The sequence below is a fragment of the Mobula hypostoma genome, chromosome 11 (assembly GCF_963921235.1).
Source record: "Mobula hypostoma chromosome 11, sMobHyp1.1, whole genome shotgun sequence".
Classification (NCBI taxonomy): Eukaryota; Metazoa; Chordata; class Chondrichthyes; order Myliobatiformes; family Myliobatidae; genus Mobula; species Mobula hypostoma.
Window position 1 is genome coordinate 64356404 of NC_086107.1, and position 18726 is coordinate 64375129.

The 18726-nt window shown below is 49.4% G+C and overlaps 1 protein-coding gene across 2 annotated transcripts in view; it reads left to right on the forward strand.

The window, feature by feature from the left end:
• dusp8a (dual specificity phosphatase 8a) overlaps window positions 1-18726 on the forward strand; it is a 303307-nt gene that overhangs the window by 247876 nt on the left and 36705 nt on the right. The window contains exon 1 of one of the 2 annotated variants that reach the window (XM_063062186.1): window positions 14065-14282. The exons of the other annotated variant lie outside the window; for it this stretch is intronic. Within the exon in view, the coding sequence (XP_062918256.1) occupies window positions 14078-14282 (205 nt within the window). The 5' untranslated portion in view covers window positions 14065-14077. Of the gene's footprint in view, window positions 1-14064; window positions 14283-18726 lie in introns of those variants that run through there. 2 annotated transcript variants of the gene reach the window in all.

Below are 18726 nucleotides of genomic sequence, written 5' to 3' on the forward strand. Positions count from 1 at the left end.
CTCTCTCTCTGTACACTGACCCAGCTCTCTCTCTCTCTGTACACTGACCATCTCTCTCTCTCTCTGTACACTGACCCAGCTCTCTCTCTGCATACTGACCCAACTCTCTCTCTCTCTCTGTACAATGACCCAGCTTTCTCTCTGTACACTGACCCAGATCTCTCTCTCTGTACACAGACCATCTGTATCTCTGTACACTGACCCAGCTCTCTCTCTGTACACTGTCCATCTCTCTCTCTACACTGACCCAGCTCTCTCTCTCTCTCTCTGTACACTGACTGACCCAGCTCTCTCTCTCTCTCTCTCTCTCTCTCTCTCTGTGTACACTGACCATCTCTCTCTCTCTCTTCTCTCTCTCTCTCTCTCTGTACACTGACCCAGCTCTCTCTCTCTCTCTGTACACTGACCAAGCTCTCTCTCTCTCTGTACACTGACTGACCCAGATCTCTCTCTCTCTCTCTCTCTCTCTCTGTGTACATTGACCATCTCTCTCTCTCTCTTCTCTCTCTCTCTCTCTCTGTACACTGACTGACCCAGCTCTCTCTCTCTCTCTCTCTCTCTCTGTGTACACTGACCATCTCTCTCTCTCTCTCTCTCTCTCTCTCTCTCTGTACACTGATCCAGCTCTCTCTCTCTCTCTGTACACTGACCATCTCTCTCTCTCTCTATACACTGACCCAGCTCTCTCTCTCTCTCTCTCTGTACAATGACCCAGCTTTTTCTCTGTACACTGACCCAGCTCTCTCTCTCTGTGCACTGACCATCTCTCTCTCTCTACACTGACCCAGCTCTCTCTCTCTCTCTCTGTACACTGACTGACCCAGCTCTCTCTCTCTCTCTCGCTGTGTACACTGACCATCTCTCTCTCACTCTCTACACTGACCCAGCTGTCTCTCTCTGTACACTGACCAAACTCTCTCTCTCTGTACACTGACCCAGCTCTCTCTCTCTCTGTACACTAACCAGCTCTCTCTCTGTACACTGACCCAGCTCTCTCTCTGTACACTGACCATCTCCCTCTCTCTCTCTCTCTGTACACTGACCCAGCTCTCTCTCTCTGTACACTAACCAGCTCTCTCTCTCTGTACACTGACCCAGCTCTCTCTCTCTCTGTACAATGACCCAGTTCTCTCTCTCTGTACACTAACCAGCTCTCTCTCTCTCTGTACACTGACCCAGCTCTCTCTCTCTCTGTACAATGACCCAGTTCGCTCTCTCTGTACACTGACCTAGATCTCTCTCTCTGTACACTAACCAGCTCTCTCTCTCTCTCTGTACACTGATCCAGCTCTCTCTCTCTCTCTGTACACTGACCATCTCTCTCTCTCTCTCTGTACGCTGACCCAGCTCTCTCTCTGTATACTGACCCAGCTCTCTCTCTCTCTCTCTGTACAATGACCCAGCTTTCTCTCTGTACACTGACCCAGCTCTCTCTCTCTGTACACTGACCATCTGTATCTCTGTACACTGACCCAGCTCTCTCTCTGTACACTGACCATCTCTCTCTCTACACTGACCCAGCTCTCTCTCTCTCTCTCTGTACACTGACTGACCCAGCTCTCTCTCTCTCTCTCTGTGTACACTGACCATCTCTCTCTCTCTCTTCTCTCTCTCTCTCTCTGTACACTGACCAAGCTCTCTCTCTCTCTCTGTGTACACTGACCATCTCTCTCTCTCTCTTCTCTCTCTCTCTCTCTCTCTTCTCTCTCTCTCTCTCTCTCTGTACACTGACCAAGCTCTCTCTCTCTCTCTCTCTGTACACTGACCATCTCTCTCTCTCTCTTTCTCTCTGTACACTGACCCAGCTCTCTCTCTCACTCTCTACACTGACCCAGCTCTCTCTCTCTCTCCCTCCCTCTGTACACTGACCCAGCTCTCTCTCTCTGTACACTAACCAGCTCTCTCTCTCTGTACACTGACCCAGCTCTCCCTCTCTCTCTCTGTACAATGACCCAGTTCTCTCTCTCTGTACACTCACCCAGCTCTCTCTCTCTCTACACTGACCAAGCTCTCTCTCCCTCTGTACACTGATCCAGCTCTCTCTCTCTGTACACTGACCATCTCTCTCTCTCTCTGTATACTGACCCAGCTCTCTCTCTGTACACTGACCCAGCTCTCTCTCTCTCTCTCTCTCTCTGTACACTGACCCAGCTCTCTCTCTCTCTCTGTACACTGACCAAGCTCTCTCTCTCTGTACACTGACCCAACTCTCTCTCTCACTCTCTACACTGACCCAGGTGTCTCTCTCTCTACACTGACCCAGCTCTCTCTCGCTCTCTGTACACTGACCCAACGCTCTCTCTCTGTACACTGACCAAGCTCTCTCTCTCTCTCTGTACACGGACCATCTCTCTCTCTCTCTCTCTCTCTTTCTCTCTGTACACTGACCCAGCTCTCTCTCTCACTCTCTACACTGACCCAGCTCTCTCTCTCTGTACACTGACCATCTCTCTCTCACTCTCTACACTGACCCAGCTGTCTCTCTCTGTACACTGACCAAACTCTCTCTCTCTCTCTGTACACTGACCCAGCTCTCTCTCTCTCTGTACACTAACCAGCTCTCTCTCTGTACACTGACCCAGCTCTCTCTCTCTGTACACTGACCAGCTCTCTCTCTCTCTCTGTACACTGACCCAGCTCTCTCTCTCTGTACACTGACCATCTGTATCTCTGTACACTGACCCAGCTCTCTCTCTCGGTACACTGACCATCTCTCTCTCTCTACACTGACCCAGCTCTCTCTCTCTCTCTGTACACTGACTGACCCAGATCTCTCTCTCTCTCTCTCTCTCTGTGTACATTGACCATCTCTCTCTCTCTCTTCTCTCTCTCTCTCTCTCTGTACACTGACTGACCCAGCTCTCTCTCTCTCTCTCTCTGTGTACACTGACCATCTCTCTCTCTCTCTGTACACTGACCCAGCTCTCTCTCTCCCTCTGTACACTGATCCAGCTCTCTCTCTCTCTCTCTGTACACTGACCATCTCTCTCTCTCTCTATACACTGACCCAGCTCTCTCTCTCTCTCTCTCTGTACAATGACCCAGCTTTTTCTCTGTACACTGACCCAGCTCTCTCTCTCTGTGCACTGACCATCTCTCTCTCTCTACACTGACCCAGCTCTCTCTCTCTCTCTCTGTACTCTGACTGACCCAGCTCTCTCTCTCTCTCTCGCTGTGTACACTGACCATCTCTCTCTCACTCTCTACACTGACCCAGCTGTCTCTCTCTGTACACTGACCAAACTCTCTCTCTCTGTACACTGACCCAGCTCTCTCTCTCTCTGTACACTAACCAGCTCTCTCTCTGTACACTGACCCAGCTCTCTCTCTGTACACTGACCATCTCCCTCTCTCTCTCTCTCTCTGTACACTGACCCAGCTCTCTCTCTCTCTACACTAACCAGCTCTCTCTCTCTGTACACTGACCCAGCTCTCTCTCTCTCTGTACAATGACCCAGTTCTCTCTCTCTGTACACTAACCAGCTCTCTCTCTCTCTGTACACTGACCCAGCTCTCTCTCTCTCTGTACAATGACCCAGTTCGCTCTCTCTGTACACTGACCCAGCTCTCTCTCTCTGTACACTAACCAGCTTTCTCTCTCTGTACACTGATCCAGCTCTCTCTCTCTCTCTGTACACTGACCATCTCTCTCTCTCTCTCTGTACACTGACCCAGCTCTCTCTCTGTATACTGACCCAGCTCTCTCTCTCTCTCTCTGTACAATGACCCAGCTTTCTCTCTGTACACTGACCCAGCTCTCTCTCTCTGTACACTGACCATCTGTATCTCTGTACACTGACCCAGCTCTCTCTCTGTACACTGACCATCTCTCTCTCTACACTGACCCAGCTCTCTCTCTCTCTCTCTGTACACTGACTGACCCAGCTCTCTCTCTCTCTCTCTGTGTACACTGACCATCTCTCTCTCTCTCTTCTCTCTCTCTCTCTCTCTGTACACTGACCAAGCTCTCTCTCTCTCTCTCTGTGTACACTGACCATCTCTCTCTCTCTCTTCTCTCTCTCTCTCTCTCTGTACACTGACCAAGCGCTCTCTCTCTCTCTCTCTGTACACTGACCATCTCTCTCTCTCTCTTTCTCTCTGTACACTGACCCAGCTCTCTCTCTCACTCTCTACACTGACCCAGCTCTCTCTCTCTGTTCACTGACCATCTCTCTCACTCTCTACACTGTCCCAGCTGTCTCTCTCTGTACACTGTCCCAGCTCTCTCACTCTGTATACTAACCAGCTCTCTCTCCGTACACTGACCCAGCTCTCTCTCTCTGTACACTGACCATCTCCCCCTCTCTCTCTCTCTGTGCACTGACCCAGCTCTCTCTCTCTGTACACTAACCAGCTCTCTCTCTCTCTGTACACTGACCAAGCTCTCTCTCTCTCTGTACAATGACCCAGTTCGCTCTCTCTGTACACTGACCCAGCTCTCTCTCTCTGTACACTAACCAGCTTTCTCTCTCTGTACACTGATCCAGCTCTCTCTCTCTCTCTGTACACTGACCATCTCTCTCTCTCTCTGTACACTGACCCAGCTCTCTCTCTGTACACTGACCATCTGTATCTCTGTACACTGACCCAGCTCTCTCTCTGTACACTGACCATCTCTCTCTCTCTACACTGACCCAGCTCTCTCTCTCTCTCTCTCTGTACACTGACCCAGCTCTCTCTCTCTCTCTCTCTGTACACTGACCAAGCTCTCTCTCTCTCTCTCTCTGTACACTGACCATCTCTCTCTCTCTCTCTGTATACTGACCCAGCTCTCTCTCGCACTCTCTACACTGACCCAGCTGTCTCTCTCTGTACACTGAACAGGCTCTCTCTCTCTCTGTACACTGCCCCAACTCTCTCTCTCTCTGTACACTGACCCAGCTCTCTCGCTCTCTGTACACTGACCATCTCCCTCTCTCTCTCTCTCTGTACACTGACCCAGCTCTCTCTCTCTCTCTCTCTGTACACTGACCAAGCTCTCTCTCTCTCTCTCTGTACACTGACCATCTCTCTCTCTCTCTCTGTATACTGACCCAGCTCTCTCTCTCACTCTCTACACTGACCCAGCCTTCTCTCTCTGTACACTGACCAAGCTCTCTCTCTCTCTCTGTACACTGCCCCAACTCTCTCTCTCTCTGTACACTGACCCAGCTCTCTCTCTCTCTGTACACTGACCATCTCCCTCTCTCTCTCTCTCTGTACACTAACCAGCTCTCTCTCTCTCTCTCTGTACACTGACCCAGCTCTCTCTCTCTCTGTACAATGACCCAGTTCGCTCTCTCTGTACACTGACCCTCTCTCTCTCTCTCTGTACACTAACCAGCTCTCTCTCTCTCTCTGTACACTGATCCAGCTCTCTCTCTCTCTGTACACTGACCATCTCTCTCTCTCTCTGTACACTGACCCAGCTCTCTCTCTGTATACTGACCCAGCTCTCTCTCTCTCTCTGTACAATGACCCAGCTTTCTCTCTATACACTGACCCAGCTCTCTCTCTCTGTACACTGACCATCTGTATCTCTGTACACTGACCCAGCTCTCTCTCTCTGTACACTGACCATCTCTCTCTGTCTACACTGACCCAGCTCTCTCTCTCTCTACACTGACTGACCCAGCTCTCTCTCTCTCTCTCTGTGTACACTGACCATCTCTGTCTCTCTCTTCTCTCTCTCTCTCTCTCTCTCTGTACACTGACCATCTCTCTCTCTCTCTGTTCACTGACCCAGCTCTCTCTGTCTGTACACTGACCAAGCTCTCTCTCTCTCTGTACACTGACCCAGCTCTCTCTCTCACTCTCTACACTGACCCAGCTCTCTCTCTCTGTACACTGACCATCTCGCTCTCACTCTCTACACTGACCCAGCTGTCTCTCTCTGTACACTGACCAAGCTCTCTCTCTCTCTCTGTACACTGACCCAGCTCTCTCTCTCCCTCCCTCTGTACACTGACCCAGCTCTCTCTCTCTGTACACTAACCAGCTCTCTCTCTCTCTGTACACTGACCCAGCTCTCTCTCTCTCTGTACAATGACCCAGTTCTCTCTCTCTGTACACTAACCCAGCTCTCTCTCTCTCTGTACACTGACCAAGCTCTCTCTCTCCCTCTGTACACTGATCCAGCTCTCTCTCTCTGTACACTGACCATCTCTCTCTCTCTCTGTACACTGACCCAGCTCTCTCTCTGTATACTGACCCAGCTCTCTCTCTCTCTCTGTACACTGACCCAGCTCTCTCTCTCTCTCTGTACACTGACCAAGCTCTCTCTCTCTCTGTACACTGACCCAACTCTCTCTCTCACTCTCTACACTGACCCAGCTGTCTCTCTCTCTACACTGACCCAGCTCTCTCTCGCTCTCTGTACACTGACCCAACGCTCTTTCTCTGTACACTGACCAAGCTCTCTCTCTCTCTCTGTACACTGACCATCTCTCTCTCTCTCTCTCTCTCTCTGTACACTGACCCAGCTCTCTCTCTCACTCTCTACACTGACCCAGCTCTCTCTCTCTGTACACTGACCATCTCTCTCTCACTCTCTACACTGACCCAGCTGTCTCTCTCTGTACACTGACCAAGCTCTCTCTCTCTCTCTGTACACTGACCCAGCTCTCTCTCTCTCTCCCTCCCTCTGTACACTGACCCAGCTCTCTCTCTCTGTACACTAACCAGCTCTCTCTCTCTGTACACTGACCCAGCTCTCCCTCTCTCTGTACAATGACCCAGTTCTCTCTCTCTGTACACTCACCCAGCTCTCTCTCTCTCTCTACACTGACCAAGCTCTCTCTCCCTCTGTACACTGATCCAGCTCTCTCTCTCTGTACACTGACCATCTCTCTCTCTCTGTACACTGACCCAGCTCTCTCTATGTATACTGACCCAGCTCTCTCTCTATACACTGACCCAGCTCTCTCTCTCTCTCTGTACACTGACCAAGCTCTCTCTCTCTGTACACTGACCCAACTCTCTCTCTCACTCTCTACACTGACCCAGCTGTCTCTCTCTCTACACTGACCCAGCTCTCTCTCGCTCTCTGTACACTGACCCAACGCTCTTTCTCTGTACACTGACCAAGCTCTCTCTCTCTCTCTGTACACTGACCATCTCTCTCTCTCTCTCTTTCTCTCTGTACACTGACCCAGCTCTCTCTCTCACTCTCTACACTGACCCAGCTCTCTCTCTCTGTACACTGACCATCTCTCTCTCACTCTCTACACTGACCCAGCTGTCTCTCTCTGTACACTGACCAAACTCTCTCTCTCTCTCTGTACACTGACCCAGCTCTCTCTCTCTCTGTACACTAACCAGCTCGCTCTCTGTACACTGACCCAGCTCTCTCTCTCTGTACACTGACCATCACCCCCTCTCTCTCTCTCTGTACACTGACCCAGCTCTCTCTCTCTGTACACTAACCAGCTCTCTCTCTCTCTCTGTACACTGACCCAGCTCTCTCTCTCTGTACACTGACCATCTCTCTCTCTCTCTCTGTACACTGACCATCTCTCTCTCTCTCTTCTCTCTCTCTTCTCTCTCTCTCTCTCTCTCTCTGTACACTGATCCAGCTCTCTCTCTCTCTCTGTACACTGACCATCTCTCTCTCTCTCTGTACACTGACCCAGCTCTCTCTCTCTCTCTCTGTACACTGACCCAGCTCTCTCTCTCTGTACACTGACCATCTGTATCTCTGTACACTGAACCAGCTCTCTCTCTCTGTACACTGACCATCTCTCTCTGTCTACACTGACCCAGCTCTCTCTCTCTCTCTGTACACTGACTGACCCAGCTCTCTCTCTCTCTCTCTGTGTATACTGACCATCTCTCTCTCTCTTCTCTCTCTCTCTCTCTCTCTGTACACTGACCATCTCTCTCTCTATCTGTACACTGACCAAGCTCTCTCTCTCTCTCTCTGTACACTGACCATCTCTCTCTCTCTCTGTATACTGACCCAGCTCTCTCTCTCACTCTCTACACTGACCCAGCTCTCTCTCTCTGTACACTGACCATCTCTCTCTCTCTTCTCTCTCTCTCTCTCTCTTCTCTCTCTCTCTCTCTCTGTACACTGACCAAGCTCTCTCTCTCTCTGTACACTGACCCAGCTCTCTCTCTCACTCTGTACACTGACCCAGCTCTCTCTCTCTGGACACTGACCATCTCTCTCTCACTCTCTACACTGACCCAGCTGTCTCTCTCTGTACACTGACCAAGCTCTCTCTCTCTCTCTCTCTCTGTACACTGACCCAGCTCTCTCTCTCTCCCTCTGTACACTGACCCAGCTCTCTCTCTCTGTAAACTAACCAGCTCTCTCTCTCTCTGTACACTGACCCAGCTCTCTCTCTCTGTACACTGACCAAGCTCTCTCTCTCCCTCTGTACACTGACCATCTCTCTCTCTCTGTACACTGACCCTGCTCTCTCTCTGTATACTGACCCAGCTCTCTCTCTCTCTCTCTGTACAATGACCCAGCTTTCTCTCTATACACTGACCCAGCTCTCTCTCTCTCTGTACACTGACCAAGCTCTCTCTCTCTCTGTACACTGACCCAACTCTCTCTCTCACTCTCTACACTGACCCAGCTGTCTCTCTCTCTACACTGACCCAGCTCTCTCTCTCTCTCTGTACACTGACCCAACGCTCTCTCTCTGTACACTGCCCAAGCTCTCTCTCTCTCTCTCTCTCTGTACACTGACCCAGCTGTCTCTCTCACTCTCTACACTGACCCAGCTCTCTCTCTCTCTGTACACTGACCATCTCTCTCTCACTCTCTACACTGACCCAGCTGTCTTTCTCTGTACACTGACCAAACTCTCTCTCTCTCTCTCTGTACACTGACCCAGCTCTCTCTCTCTCTGTACACTAACCAGCTCTCTCTCTGTACACTGACCCAGCTCTCTCTCTCTGTATACTGACCCAGCTCTCTCTCTCTCTCTGTACAATGACCCAGCTTTCTCTCTATACACTGACCCAGCTCTCTCTCTCTGTACACTGACCATCTGTATCTCTGTACACTGACCCAGCTCTCTCTCTCTGTACACTGACCATCTCTCTCTCTCTACACTGACCAAGCTCTCTCTCTCTCTCTCTACACTGACTGACCCAGCTCTCTCTCTCTCTCTGTGTGTACACTGACCATCTCTGTCTCTCTCTCTCTCTGTACACTGACCATCTCTCTCTCTCTCTCTGTTCACTGACCCAGCTCTCTCTCTCTACAATGACCCAGCTCTCTCTGTCTGTACACTGACCAAGCTCTCTCTCTCTCTCTGTACACTGACCCAGCTCTCTCTCTCACTCTCTACACTGACCCAGCTCTCTCTCTCTGTACACTGACCATCTCTCTCTCACTCTCTACACTGACCCACTGTCTCTCTCTGTACACTGACCATCTCTCTCTCTCTCTCTGTACACTGACCCAGCTCTCTCTCTCTCTCTCTACACTGACCCAGCTCTCTCTCTCTGTACACTGACCCAGCTCTCTCTCTCTGTACACTGACCAGCTCTCTCTCTCTCTACACTGACCCAGCTGTCTCTCTCTGTACACTGACCAAGCTCTCTCTCTCTCTCTCTGTACACTGACCCAGCTCTCTCTCTCTCTCTCTCTGTACACTGACCCAGCTCTCTCTCTCTGTACACTAACCAGCTCTCTCTCTCTCTGTACACTGACCCAGCTCTCTCTCTCTCTGTACAATGACCCAGTTCTCTCTCTCTGTACACTGACCCAGCTCTCTCTCTCTGTACACTGACCAAGCTCTCTCTCTCTCTGTACACTGACCCAGCTCTCTCTCTCTCTCTCTCTCTCTGTACACTGACCCAGCTGACTCTCTCTCTCTCTCTGTACACTGACCCAGCTCTCTCTCTCTGTACACTGACCCAGCTCTCTCTCTCTACACTGACCCAGCTCTCTCTCTGTACACTGACCAAGCTCTCTCTCTCTCTCTGTACACTGACCCAGCTCTCTCTCTCTGTACACTGACCCAACTCTCTCTCTCTGTACACTGACCATCTCTCTCTCTCTCTCTCTCTCTCTCTGTACACTGACCCAGCTCTCTCTCTCTCTCTTTTTACACTGACCCAGCTCTCTCTGTCTGTACACTGACCCATCTCTCTCTCACTCTCTACACTGACCCAGCTGTCTCTCTCTGTACACTGACCAAGCTCTCTCTCTCTCTCTGTACACTGACCCAGCTCTCTCTCTCTCTCTCTGTACACTGACCCAGCTCTCTCTCTCTCTGTACACTGACCCAGCTCTCTCTCTCTCTGTACACTGACCCAGCTCTCTCTCTCTCTGTACAATGACCCAGTTCTCTCTCTCTGTACACTGACCCAGCTCTCTCTCTCCCTCTGTACACTGACCCAGCTCTCTCTCTCTCTGTACACTGACCCAGCTCTCTCTCTCTCTCTCTACACTGACCCAGCTCTCTCTCTCTGTACACTGACCTCTCTCTCTCTCTCTCTGTACACTGACCCAGCTCTCTCTCTCTCTCTGTACACTGACTATCTCTCTCTCTCTCTGTACACTGACCCAGCTCTCTCTCTCTCTCTCTGTACACTGACCCAGCTCTCTCTCTCTCTCTCTCTGTACACTGACCCAGCTCTCTCTCTCTGTACACTGACCCAGCTCTCTCTCTCTCTGTACACTGACCCAGCTCTCTCTCTCTGTACACTGACCCAGCTCTCTCTCTCTCTCTGTACACTGACCCAGCTCTCTCTCTCTCTCTCTGTACCCACTCTCTCTCTGTACACTGACCCACTCTCTCTCTCTCTCTCTGTACACTGACCCATCTCTCTCTCTCTCTCTTCTCTCTCTCTCTCTCTCTCTCTGTACACTGACCATCTCTCTCTCTCTCTGTACACTGACCAAGCTCTCTCTCTCTCTCTCTGTACACTGACCCAGCTCTCTCTCTCTCTCTGTCTACACTGACCCAGCTCTCTCTCTCTGTACACTGACCATCTCTCTCTCTGTACACTGACCCAGCTCTCTCTCTCTGTACACTGACCATCTCTCTCTCTCTCTCTACACTGACCCAGCTCTCTCTCTCTCTCTCTCTCTGTACACTGACCCTCTCTCTCTCTCTGTACACTGACCATCTCTCTCTCTCTCTGTTCACTGACCCAGCTCTCTCTCTCTACAATGACCCAGCTCTCTCTGTCTGTACACTGACCAAGCTCTCTCTCTCTCTGTACACTGACCCAGCTCTCTCTCTCACTCTCTACACTGACCCAGCTCTCTCTCTCTGTACACTGACCATCTCTCTCTCACTCTCTACACTGACCCAGCTGTCTCTCTCTGTACACTGACCAAGCTCTCTCTCTCTCTCTCTCTCTCTCTGTACACTGACCCAGCTCTCTCTCTCTCCCTCTGTACACTGACCCAGCTCTCTCTCTCTGTACACTAACCAGCTCTCTCTCTCTCTGTACACTGACCCAGCTCTCTCTCTCTCTGTACAATGACCCAGTTCTCTCTCTCTGTACACTGACCCAGCTCTCTCTCTCTGTACACTGACCAGCTCTCTCTCTCTCTCTCTGTACACTGACCATCTCTCTCTCTCTCTGTACACTGACCCAGCTCTCTCTCTGTATACTGACCCAGCTCTCTCTCTCTCTCTCTGTACAATGACCCAGCTTTCTCTCTGTACACTGACCCAGCTCTCTCTCTCTCTCTCTCTCTGTACACTGACCCAGCTCTCTCTCTCCTTGTACACTGACCCAGCTCTCTCTCTCTCTCCCTCTGTACACTGACCCAGCTCCCTCTCTCTGTACACTGACCAGCTCCCTCTCTCTGTACACTGCCCAGCTCTCTCTCACTACAATGACCCAGCTCTCTCTCTGTACACTGAACATCTCGCTCTCTCTCTCTGTACACTGACCATCTTTCTCTCTCTCTCAGTACACCGACTTTCTCTCTCTCTCTACAGTGACCAGTTCTCTCTCTCTCTCTCTACACTGACCAGTTCTCTCTCTGTGTACACTGATCATCTCTCTCTCTGTACACTGACCCAACTCTCTCTCTCTGTACACTGACCATCTCTCTCTCTGTACACTGACCCAGCTCTCTGTCTCTCTACAATGACCCAGCTGTCTCTCTCTGTACACTGACCCAGCTCTCTCTCTGTACACTGACCATCTCTCTCTCTCTGTACACTGACCCAGCTCTCTCTCTCTCTACACTGACCATCTTTCTCTCTCTCTGTACTCTAACCCAACTCTCCCTCTCTTTGTACACTGACCCAGCTCTCTCTCTCTGTACACTGACTATCTCTCTCTCTCTGTACACTGATCCAGCTCTCTCTCTCTCTGTACCCTGACCCAGCTCTCTCTCTCTGTACACTGCCCAGCTCTCTCTCTCTACAATGACCCAGCTCTCTCTCTGTACACTGAACATCTCTCTCTCTCTCTCTGTACACTGACCATCTTTCTCTCTCTCAGTACACTGACTATCTCTCTCTCTACACTGACCAGTTCTCTCTCTCTCTCTCTACACTGACCAGTTCTCTCTCTCTGTACACTGATCATCTCTCTCCCTGTACACTGACCCAACTCTCTCTCTCTGTACACTGACCATCTCTCTCTCTGTACACTGACCCAGCTCTCTCTCTCTCTACAATGACCCAGCTGTCTCTCTCTGTACACTGACCATCTCTCTCTCTCTCTCTCTGTACACTGACCCAGCTCTCTCTCTCTCTACACTGACCATCTTTCTCTCTCTGTGTACACTGACTATCTCTCTCTCTGTCTACACTGACCAGTTCTCTCTCTCTGTACACTGACCCAACTCTCTCTCTCTTTGTACACTGACCCAGCTCTCTCTCTCTGTACACTGACCATCTCTCTCTCTGTACACTGACACTCTCATCTCTCTCTCTGTACACTGACCCAGCTCTCTCCCTCTACAATGACCCAGCTCTCTCTCTGTACACTGACTCATCTCTCTCTTTCTCTATGTACACTGACCATCTCTCTCTCTGTACACTGACCCAGCTCTCTCGTCCTGTACACTGACCATCTCTCTCTCTCTGTACACTGACCCAACTTTCTCTCTCTGTACACTGACCATCTCTCTCTCTGTACACTGACCCAGCTCTCTCTCTCTCTCTCTGTACACTGACCCAGCTCTCTCTCTCTCTCTGTACACTGACCCAGCTCTCTCTCTGTATACTGACCCAGCTCTCTCTCTCTCTGTACACTGACCCAGCTCTCTCTCTCTGTACACTGACCATCTCTCTCTGTCTGTACACTGACCATCTGTCTCTCTCTCTGTAAACTGACCATCTCTCTCTCTCTCTCTACACTGACCCAGGTCTCTCTCTCTGTCTTTACACTGACCATCTCTCTGTCCCTCTCTCTCTCTGTACAGTGACCCAGCTCTCTCTCTCTCTCCCTCTCTCTGTACATCTCCTGCTTTGTTTAGTTTGGTTTAGACATAATGAAAGATCTCGGCCTGAACAAAGACTGTTATTTCCCACGTATATTCTTCCGTGGAATGGGGGAGTGTTGAATGCCTCCAACTTTTTGTGTGTGTAGCTCACGATTTCCAGCATCTGCAGAATCTCCCATAATTTAAAGGGCTGTGACAGAAGAGGCAGGGAAACAGGACTGACAAGATTCTATGTTCTATTGCTGAGCTAGGAGCCAGTATTGATTCGATGGGCTGAACAGCCTGTTTTCTGTTCAGATCATGACCTTCTGTGCACGCGTTTTCCCTAACACTGGAACAACTCTTCCTTGTTCAGCCCTTTGTGGGAAGTTGCAACCCTTCTCCCTTGATAGAAGGAAGACGAGGGGAAGGCGGGATTGCTGTACACTTTTGGAAGTTCATCAGACAAATGTTAAACAGAAACATGTTTATCACTTTAATTAAGCACTGATTAAATATTGCTGGGAAAGCTTCATTTGAACAACTTTGTCAGGACAGCCATAAACAGCCTGCAGCTACTACAGTGACCCATTTAAATATGTTTCTCTCCTCGCGATTAGTGGGGCTCTTGTATAACCATGAGGTCACCACATTGTAAGCGCACATTTCCAAGACGATGACTGAGTTTTTTCCCTTTCGACACGATTCTAAATTTGGCCAGCCAGTTCTCTCACAAAAATGCAAGGAAAGAAAAAAAATGCCGAGATGTCGTCAATGAAGGTTCCCACCCAGACTAGTGAAAGCAATAGGGACAGGGAACTGGCTAGATTCCCAGAACACTTATGCTGCTGCGCGCTTGGAAAGGCTTTTAAAAATCTTGACAAGGAACAAATTTATAAGGAAGTGGAGAGAAACTATGTTGGAATGCTGGCCCAGCTTGCAGGTAAGGTCCTCAGAACTGTGCTCTGAAAGAAGGCCACGGTACTGTTGCTGTAGATGTCAGTGGTAGCCACAAAGTGTAGAAATGAAACACTCCTTCTGGGGGCAAAGTGTGATTTAAGTGGAAATGCTTGAAGGTTAGGGCCTTGGGGAGGAAATGTGTTTAACGGTGGCCACATTGTAAGTGGCTCCCTTGGGCTCTGTGGAATGGGGGAGTGTGGATTTGTTATGGGGGGGGATTATTAGGAGGGGTGGGGCATTAACAAAGGCAGGTGGCTCTTTAAAGAGTGCAAGTGTTTCCTAAAAAACCATTCAAAACCACCTAGCTGTTGTTATTTCCTGATTTACTGTTCAGCTTCAGGTGCTGGATGAAACAAGAGCACTTTAAATAACACACTTCCCTTTGCTCTATTTTAGTTTGTGTTTCCAGTTTTCACACCCACAGTGTCATTAATTCCTCACTGACAGAGCAAGTTTCACAGGGGTAGAATGAACCTCAGTTTGATAACCCGTCGTGCGTCGCTTGTCTGAGTTCTCAGTGGTGACAATCAGCAGGCTATCTGACTACTTGTGTATCGCACTTGAGTCTTGGATAGGCCACACCCCACACTTCCTCCCCGCATGAGTCAAGAGTGGAAAGCCCAGAATGACCCCCAACTTCTTTGAGTCAAAGTAAATAATCATTCTGATGTCCTCACGCCATTACATGAGTGACTGGATTACACAGGGGAAATGAGGGACTGAACCTCGAATCCTTCTGTTCTCTGGAGGTCAGAGTTGAGCTTATGGTTTGCCATTGGAGGAGTAACGTGGAATGCCCTGTAATTGTTAAGCATTATAGTTCAGTCTTAACCGCTTGTGTAAGACAAAAGACATAGGGCAGCGTTAGGCCATCGGACCCATCATGTCTGCTCCACCATTCCATCTTGGCTGATTCATTATCCCTCTCAATTCTATTTTCCTGCCTTCTCCCCATAACTTTTGACACCCTTACTAATCAAGAGCCTATCAACTTCTGCTTTAATTATACCTATTGTCTTGACCTCCACAGCCATCTGTGGCATTGAATTCCACAGATTCTTCATGTTCTGGCAAAAGAAATTCCTCCGCTTCATCTTCCCATTCTGAGGCTATGTCCTGTGGTCCATCTGGTCTATGTGACTTATCTACCTTCAGATCTTTCAGTTTCCCAAGCACCTTCTCCCTTGTAATAGCAAATACACTCACTTCAGCCCTCTGACACTGTTGAATTTCTGGTATACTGCTGGTGTCTTCCACAATGAAGACCAACGCAAAATATTTATTGAGTTCATCCACCATTTCCTCGTCCCCCATTACTACCTCTCCAGTGTCAATTTCCAGCAATGCCATATCCATTCTCACCACTCACAACCTTTTAAATACTTGGTAAAACTTTTGATAACCTCTTTTATATTATTAAAGTCATAGAATTACGGAGGACTACAGCAAAGAAGCAGGCTGTTTGGCCCACCTAGTCCATGCCAAGACATTAATCTGCCAAGTTCCATCGACCTGCTCCCCTCCGTAGCCCTCGCTATCCCTTCCATCCATGTACTTATCTAAATTTCTCTAAAATGTTGAAATCTAGCCTGCATCCACCACGTGCGCTGGCAGCTTGCTCCACGTTCCCATGACCACCTGAGTGAAGAAGTTTGCTCTATAGTTCCCATTAAACTTTTCACTTTTCATCCTTAACTCATGTCCTCTAGTTGTAGTCCCAGCCAATCTCAGTGCAAAAAAGCCTGCTTGCATTTACCATATCTATACCCCTCATAACTTTGTATACCTGTATCAAATCTCCCCTCAGTCTTCTATGTTCCAAGTAATAAGGTCATAACCTGTTTGTACTTTCCTTATGACTCAGGCCCTTTAGTCCTGGCAACATCCTTATAAATTTTCTCTATACTCTTTCAACCTTATTTACATCTTTCCTGCCCAGAATTGCACACAATACTCCAAGTTAGGCCTCACCAATGTCTTATACAACTTCAGCATAACTTCCCAGCTCCTGTACTCAGTACATTGATTTATGAAGGCCAATGTGCCAAAAGCTCTCCTTATGACTTTATCTACCTGTCTTTTTGGAAGCAAGGATCCATTCCTCAGGAACTTAAAGATGCATCCATCGTACATCTCTACAAGAGGAAGGGCAATCAACAAGTATGCGACAATCACCGAGGAATCTTACTGCTCTCCATCGCAGGAAAAACCCTTGCAAGAGTCCTGCTAAATCGTCTGGTCACTCATCTGGAGCTGGGGCTGCTGCCAGAGTCCCAGTGTGGTTTTAGCAAAGGTCGTGGGACTATTGACATGATTTTTGCTGCCCGCCAACTTCAAAAGAAGTGTCAGGAGCAGAATTGCAAACTCTACACAACTTTTGTTGACCTCACGAAAGCCTTTGACACTGTCTGCCGACAAGGCCTGTGGACAATCATGTCAAAGTTCGGCTGCCCCACCAAATTCATTCAGACGGTACACCAGTTCCATGATGGCATGATGGCCGGAGTGCTGGACGGCAGAGAATCCTCTGAGGCGTTCCCAGTCACCAACGGTGCCAAACAGGGCTGTGTGCTCGCACCCACACTGTTCAGAAGATGTTCTTCTGCCATGCTGAATGATGTCTTCCAGGACAGTGATGCTGGAATCAGCCTCAAGTACAGAGTGGATGGGAAGCTCTTCAACCTGAGGAGACTCTAAGCTATCACCAAAGTGAAGGAGACTGTTCTGAGAGACTTCCTCTTTGCCGATGACTGCGCCCGTATGCTGGCTCGGAGCCAGAGATGCAAGTCAATATGGACAAATTCTCCACAGCTTGAGACAACTTTGGACTCACCATCAACATCAAAAAGACCGAAGTCATGCACTAGCCTGCTTCTCATGCACCGTACACAGAACTGAAAATCACAGTCAAAGGACAGAAACTACAGGCAGTGGACCAGTTTACTTACCTTGGCAGCACCCTCTCCCAAGCAGTGACTATTGATACAGAAGTTAACTGCAGAATAGCAAAGGCAAGTTCTGCTTCCGGGAGACTGCGCTCCACTGTATGGGAATGCCAAGGAATCAGTCCAGCAACAAAACTGAAGGTCTACAGAGCCGTGGTACTCACTACCCTCCTGTACACCTGCGAAACGTGGACTGTGTATCGAAGGCATGCAAGACAGCTCAACCATTTCCATATGACTTGTCTTTGCAGAATATTAGGCATCAGATGGCAAGACAAAGTACCAGACACTGAAGTTCTCTCTAGAGCAAGTCTGCCATCAGTCCACACACTGCTGATGAGAGCACAGACCCGGTGGGCAGGTCATGTCATCCGCATGCTGGACGAGCGCATACCCAAGCAGCTCCTTTTTGGGGAACTCTCTGCTGGAAGATGCTCACATGGAGGGCAGAAGAAACATTACAAAGACACACTAAAGGCCTCCCTGAAGTCGTTTGACATAGACACGACCTCTTGGGAAATGCTGGCACAAAACCGCCCTACCTGGCGCAGCCTCATCCACGAGGGCTGTCAAGCTTACGAAGCAAGGCGCATTGCTGAAGCACAACATAAGCGCGAGCTGCGCAAGTCCAGAGCCACCAGCGCAATGACTGCAGTGCCTACACATGTCTGCCCAACATGTGCCAGGACATTCCGTGCCCGAATTGGCCTGACCAGTCATCTTCGGACACACTGCATCCAGTCTCAAAGTGACTAATGGTGTCAAGGTCTTCATCGACGACAATGGACGAACCACAAAAATCTACCTGTGATGCCACTTTCAAGGAATTATGGATCTGTATTCCCAAATCCTCTGTTCTACCACACCCCCACAGTGCTATACCATGTAGGTCCTACCCTCGTTTGTCCTCCCAAAGTGCAGCACCTCACACTTATCTGAGTTAAATTCCATCTGCCAGTTTTCAGTCTATTTTTTTTAGCAGATCCCACTGCAACCTTTGATAGTTTTCCTTGCCGCCCACTACACCCCCAGTCTTGGTGTTATCTGCAAACTTGCTGATCCAGTTTATCATCCAGATGGTTGATATCGATGAAAAACAACGGCGGACCCAGCATTGATCCCTGCGGCACTCCACTAGTCACAGGCTTCCATTCAGAGAGGCAACCATCTACTACCACTCTCTGGCTTCTCCCGCGAAGCCAACGTCTAATCCAACATACTACGATATTAATGTTGTACAAACAACATTAGCTATCCTCTGGCACCCCACCTGTGGCTGAGGATGTTTTAAATATCTCTGCTAGGGCCGCTGCAATTCCTGCACTAGCCTCCCACGGTCCAGTTTTATTATTATTGATCATTGCCTAGCTTATCTTCATATTTAATCTTTTCTCTCATTTTTTTAGTGCCTTCTGTTGGTTTTAAGAAGCTCTCCAATCCTCTAGCTTCCCACTAATTTTTGCTATATTATATGCCCTTGCT